The following is a 6,617-nucleotide window of genomic DNA, read 5'->3' on the forward strand; positions in this document are numbered from 1 at the left end:
CTAGTCACTGTGTCCAACAACAGGTCCCAAGCAAGGAAGTGTTGCTTGGGAAACACCGAGGTCTCCTCCCAACTTAACCTTTACTGCCTGGCTACCTCAGTGCTGGAATTAATCACTTCTCCAAAGAGCTTTGGTTTCTTTTCTTGAGGAATGTATCTAGAAGCCAAACAGTGAGTGCTATCTGTTCATTTTTACTGAACATCCATCACTGGTTGAAGGAGATGTAGAAAAGCAAAAACAAGGACACATGTGCACACACGTATGTATATATGTATGTACGCATGAACTGATATCTCTGCATTGAATTCACACCATCAAATTTTCTCTTATTTTATCTGTTTCTCATTTGTTTTCCTCCTCTTCTACCCTGATTCCCCAAAGCATCAATATATTTTCTCTATGTTGTCCTACAACACAACAAAATGTTTACAGAACCACTGTGCCAACTCTGCAGCACCAGCAAGTCCACTCAGGGGAAGTCAAGGCTTATTTTTAGTCCCTTCTGTCCGTATTCACAATGCCCTGTTTAAAAGTCATGTGCAATGATTTTTATATGTGATTAGGTTTATGGATACGCTGATTTTAGGCTGTTTGTTGAATTTTAAGATTTAATTCTACCTTTTTGCATTAATATTATTTAAAATTTTTGAGTTTGTAGACTATATATAGACCTCCAAAGTCCAAATGAAGGCTAGGTATGATGGCATATACCTTTAGTCTCAGCACTTGGGAAACAGAGACAGGTGGGTCTCTGTGAGCTCCAGGCCAGCCTGGTCTACAGAGCGAGTGCTAGGCCAGTCAATGCTAGGGAAACTCTATCTCAAAACCAACCAACCGACCAACCAAATGAGCAACCAAACAAAAAACCCACAACAAAACCCTCTGAACTATCCAAAGAGGAATTTCAGAGAAGCCTGGTGCTCCTCCTGCACTCGGTGCTCCTCCTGCAGTTGATGCTCCTCCTGCAGTTGATGCTCCTCCTGCACTCGGTGCTCCTCCTGCAGTTGATGCTCCTCCTGCAGTTGATGCTCCTCCTGCACTCGGTGCCCCTGCTGTACTCGGTGCTCCTCCTGGACTCGGTGCTCCTCCTGGACTCAGTGCTCCTCCTGCACTCGGTGCCCCTGCTGTACTCGGTGCTCCTCCTGGACTCGGTGCTCCTCCTGGACTCGGTGCTCCTCCTGGACTCGGTGCTCCTCCTGGACTCGGTGCTCCTCCTGGACTCGGTGCCCCTGCTGTACTCGGTGCTCCTCCTGGACTCAGTGCTCCTCCTGCACTCGGTGCCCCTGCTGTACTCGGTGCTCCTCCTGCACTCGGTGCCCCTGCTGTACTCGGTGCCCCTGCTGTACTCGGTGCTCCTCCTGGACTCAGTGCTCCTCCTGCACTCGGTGCCCCTGCTGTACTCGGTGCTCCTCCTGGACTCGGTGCTCCTCCTGGACTCGGTGCTCCTCCTGGACTCGGTGCCCCTGCTGTACTCGGTGCTCCTCCTGGACTCGGTGCTCCTCCTGGACTCGGTGCCCCTCTCCTGCCTGTGAGCAGACCCTTCCTTCTTGCTTACCTTTCCTTTGTTTTACCGTTCAAGGGTAGATGGACACAGGGCTGGAGGCTCCGAGGTGAAGAGCACTGGCTGCTCTTGCAGAGGACTGGGGATTGATTCCCAGCACCCACATGGCTCCTCACAACTGTCTGCAGCTCCAGTTCTAGGGCGTCTGTTTCTCTCTTCTAACTTCCATAGGTTCGTGTATGCAGATGGTGTACATATATACAATCACACACACAAACATATGCACATAAAAATAAATACTTAAAAATAATTGAGTACATTTAATTGGGGGCTTATGTATTCCATACTTTCCTACCCCCGAAAAGTGACATTTACATACACAGAAGAAATAACTTTAAAATAAGCATTTACTTGAATCAGAGAAAACGTTGATTGTTCTAGTATATAGCGAACTTATCCTATAGACATCCCTTAATTTACACAAAACGGTGTGGTGTCTCCAAACCAGGCTGGATTCCTTTCACTTTGAAGCATTTCCTGGCTAGTTCCTCTATCAATAAAGAACATGAGAGATTGTGGTGAGAAGATGTCATCTGCTCTTTACCACAGGAAACCCCTCCTATCCATGCCATTTCATTTCTGGTCATTTAAAAGCAAAAGATGCAGTGTAGATTCATTCTAAACTTTAATCTGCGCAGACACACTGATCCCAATTTGTAAAATTAAAACCCATCATCCATCTATCTGTCTATCCATCCATTCACCCACCCATCCATCCATCTATCTATCTATCTATCTATCTATCTATCTATCTATCTATCTACTCTCTAATTTATGTAGAATAAATTTATGTAGAAAATAAAAACATGGGAAATGTCTGGGCAGTTGCACTTTGGACAACTAGAATTTTCTAAGCTTTGCATAGTGAGCACAGGAAGTGAGGACCAGCCCTCCCTTCGTCCCCTGTCCCTCTTTCCATCTCCCTCCACCCTCTCCATTCCTTCTTGTAGCATGGTCTTGTTATGCAGCCCAGGCTGGCCTTGCCCCTAGCCTCCACAGAGCACTACTATTATTTGTGTGTGTACCTGCCTGTGGAGACCAGTGTTATGTCTCAGCGACTCTCCACCTTGCTTATTTCTGAAATACGTCTTTATTTATTTATTTTCAGAATTACACTTATTTGTTTAGTGTTTGGGGGTGGTGGGGGTGGGTGCCCATGCTATGACTTGTTTGTGGGGAGTCAAATGAGGACATCTTGAAGTTAATATTTCTCTCCTTCCACTGTGTGTCCCTGAGATTGAATCCCAATCTTCAGGCTTGAAGGCAAGCAGCTAAATCATCTCACTGGTCCTATTTTATTTATTTGTGTGTGTGTGTGGGGGGGGGAGGGTTTGGGGTGGGATGCGGTGGGATGGGTTGGACATTTGACCAGAAGAAAGCATCACATCTCAGAGCTGGAGTTACAGACTTATAGACTTATTATTAGGTGCTGGTGTGAAATCATGATCGTGCACCAAGTACTCACAACCACTGAGCCATCTCTCCATCCCCAGTTCCTGTTTTTGAGAGTGTCTCTGACTGACTGAAGAGAGCTTCCCAATTCTGTTAGACTAGCTGGCCAGCGGGCCCCGGGGACCCTCTTGTTCACACTACAGGGTGGTGTGCACCGCTTTGCTTCCTTACTTGGGCGCCAGGGCTCTAACTCAGATTCTCAGCAAGGGCTTTGCTGGCTGAGCCCTCTCTCCATCCCCTTCCCTTCCCGTCCCTTCCCTGTCTCTGCAACCAGCCCTTGTTTTGTGGACTAGGATGACCTTGAACTCAGGATTCTTGGCCTTAACCTCTGTGTTCTGAGTATATGCTACTTTTGTAATCAGAGACAAAGACATACTATTTTTCTTAAAGTTGTTGAATCCTCACAGTCTAGATAAAATATGAGTGTAAAAAGAATCGCTGCTAGCCGGGCGGTGGTGGCGCACGCCTTTAGTCCCAGCACTCGGGAGGCAGAGCCAGGCGGATCTCTGTGAGTTCGAGGCCAGCCTGGTCTCCAAAGCGAGTTCCAGGAAAGGCACAAAGCTACACAGAGAAACCCTGTCTCGAAAAACCAAAAAAAAAAAAAAAAAAGAATCGCTGGAAAATGTTCATTTCAAGTACACTAATGTGAGAAATCCCTTTGAAGGTCAGAAATAGTACAATGCATGGGCACATGGGGGCACTGTGACCAAGTTTTAATAGTAAGAACTACAAAAATTGAAATAGCTAACATGCATTAGGGCTTTCGAACTTAGAACTTCTGCCCTAGATATCTCTACATATTGTCTCTGTATCCTCACACAGCTCTCTACAGAAATTATCCAATTACAGGGAAGAGCTCTGAACCTCAAAGCCATGCAGCACTTCAGTTTTTAAATAAAAGATTTTATTTTACTTATGAGGTTTATTTTTTCTTTTCTTTTTTGAGTTAGCGTTTACGTAGCCCTGGCTGGCTTCGAACTTATCTAGACTGGCCTCGAACTCACAGAGATCTGCCTGCTTCTGCCTCCTGAGTGCTGGGATTAAAGGCGTGTGTCACCACACTTAGCCTTTATTTTATTTTTTAATTGTGTGCATTAGTTTGTCTCTGTGTGGGTGTATGCTTGCATGTGTCAGTGTTCTTGGAGATCTGCCTCCCTGGAGCTGGAGTCACAGGCAGTTGTGAGCTGCCTGAGGAGGGTGTTGGGAATGGAATTCAGATCTTCAGGAGCAATATGCACCCTTAACCATTGAGTCATCTGTCTTAGTTAGGGTTTCTGTTGCTGTGAAGAGACACCATGACCACAGCAACTCTTATTTATTTATTTATTTAATTTTTTTTCATTTTACATACCAACCACAGTTCCCCTTCTCTCCCCTCTTCCTGTTCCTCCCTCCCCTCCCCTCAACCCCCCATCCACTCCTCAGAGAGGTAAGGACTCCCATGGGGAATCATCAAAGTATGGCATATCAAGTTGAGGCAGGACCCAGCCCCTCCTCCCTGCGTCAAGGCTGAGCAAGGTATCCCACCCTAGGAAATGTGTTCCAAAAAGTCAGTTCATGTAGCAGGAGTAAATCCTGGTCCTACTGCCTGGGGCCCCACAAACAGACCAAGCCACACAACTATCACCCACATTCAGAGGGCCTAGTTCGGTCCCGTGCAGGCTCCCCAGCTGTCAGTCCAGAGACCCTGAGCTCCCATGAGCTTGGGTCACCTGTCTCTGTGGGTTTCCCTATCATGGGCTTGACCCCCTCCCCATATAATCCCTCCTCCCTCTCTTTGACTGGACTCCAGGAGCTCAGCCCAGTGCCTACCTGTGGATCTCTGCATCTGCTTCCATCAGTCACTGGATGAAGGCTCCGTGATGACAATTAGGGTAGTCACTAATCTGATTACAGGGGAAGGCCAGTTCAGGCATCCTTTCCACTATTGCTAGGAGTTTTAGCTGGGGTCATCCTTGTGGATTCCTGGGAGTTTCCCTGGTACCAGGTTTCTCCCTAACCCCATAATGGCTCCCTCTATCAAGTACAGGAAACCTCAAAGCCCACCCCCACAGTGACACATTTCCTCCAGCAAGACCATACCCACTCCAACAAAACCAAACCTCATAATAATGCCATTCCCTATGAGATTATGGGAGCCAATTACATTCAAACTACCACACTATCTCTCTGTCCTCAGCTACCTTAATTGTGAAAAACACTAACTGTGGCCTTTAGAGTATATTTGAGATCCTATTCTAGAAGAGAATTTTATAGTGTAACTCTGCAGTGTTTTAATTCTCTCTTAAGCCGTGGCATAATTCTTGCTTTCAGATGTTTTATTACTCAAGAGTTTAAGCATGATTAAGAAACAGAATGAGGTGTTCGCAGCCGTCGCCGCGCCGCCGCCGCTCCCTAACGCCAGCGCCGCCTCTCGCTTGCAGAGCTCCAGCCGAAGGAGAAGGGGGGTAAGTAAGGAGGTGCCCATACCATGGCTCGTACAAAGCAGACTGCCCGCAAATCCACCGGTGGTAAAGCACCCAGGAAACAACTGGCTACTAAAGCCGCTCGCAAGAGTGCGCCCTCTACTGGAGGGGTGAAGAAACCTCATCGTTACAGGCCTGGTACTGTGGCACTCCGTGAAATCAGACGTTATCAGAAGTCCACTGAACTTCTGATTCGCAAGCTCCCCTTCCAGCGTCTGGTGCGAGAAATTGCTCAGGACTTCAAAACAGATCTGCGCTTCCAGAGTGCAGCTATTGGTGCTTTGCAGGAGGCAAGTGAGGCCTATCTGGTTGGCCTTTTTGAAGATACCAACCTGTGTGCTATCCATGCCAAACGTGTAACAATTATGCCAAAAGATATCCAGCTAGCACGCCGCATACGCGGAGAACGTGCTTAAGAGTCCACTATGAGGGGAAACATTTCATTCTCAAAAATTTTTTTCCTCTTCTTCCTGTTATCAGTAGTTCTGAATGTTAGATATTTTTTCCATGGGGTCAAAAGGTACCTAAGTATATGATTGCGAGTGGAAAAATAGGGGACAGAAATCAGGTATTGGCAGTTTTTCCATTTTCATTTGTGTGTGAATTTTTAATATAAATGCAAGATGTAAAGCATTAATGCAAGCAAAATGTTTCAGTGAACACATTTCAACAGTTCAACTTTATAACAATTATAAATAAACCTGTTAAAATTTTCTGGACAATGCCAGCATTTGGATTTTTTTAAAATAAGTAAATTTCTTATTGACGGCAACTAAATGGTGTTTGTAGCATTTTTATCATACAGTATATTCCATCCATTCACTATACTTTTCTAACTGAGTTATCCTACATGCAAGTACATGTTTTTAATGTTGTCTGTCTTCTGTGCTGTTCCTGTAAGTTTGCTATTAAAATACATTAAACTAAAAAAAAAAAAAAAAAAGAAAAAAGAAACAGAATGAGTTATTTGACCAATTGAGTTTTTCATCAGGAATAAATCCTAAAATCATAGAAAGCCTGGAAAGTGGGGAAGTCTGCTATTAACATGTGGTGCATTTTCTTGTAGTCATTATTTTTCTTCATTTTTACATTCAGTCAATAAATCACTTAAGAACTTATTTGGTGGGGCTGGAGAGATG

General features: G+C 45.4%; 1 protein-coding gene across 1 annotated transcript; it reads left to right on the forward strand.

Annotated features, from left to right (window-relative positions):
- The first annotated feature begins 5,378 nt into the window (after positions 1-5,378).
- LOC128106304 (histone H3.3A) lies at positions 5,379-6,200 on the forward strand. The gene has a single exon (XM_052731718.1). The coding sequence runs from the start codon at positions 5,484-5,486 to the stop codon at positions 5,892-5,894; it is 411 nt and encodes a 136-aa protein (XP_052587678.1). The 5' UTR covers positions 5,379-5,483; the 3' UTR covers positions 5,895-6,200.
- The last annotated feature ends 417 nt before the right edge of the window (positions 6,201-6,617 follow it).

The sequence above is a fragment of the Peromyscus californicus genome, unplaced genomic scaffold, assembly GCF_007827085.1.
Source record: "Peromyscus californicus insignis strain IS unplaced genomic scaffold, ASM782708v3 Scaffold_9__1_contigs__length_137607984, whole genome shotgun sequence".
Classification (NCBI taxonomy): domain Eukaryota; kingdom Metazoa; phylum Chordata; class Mammalia; order Rodentia; family Cricetidae; genus Peromyscus; species Peromyscus californicus.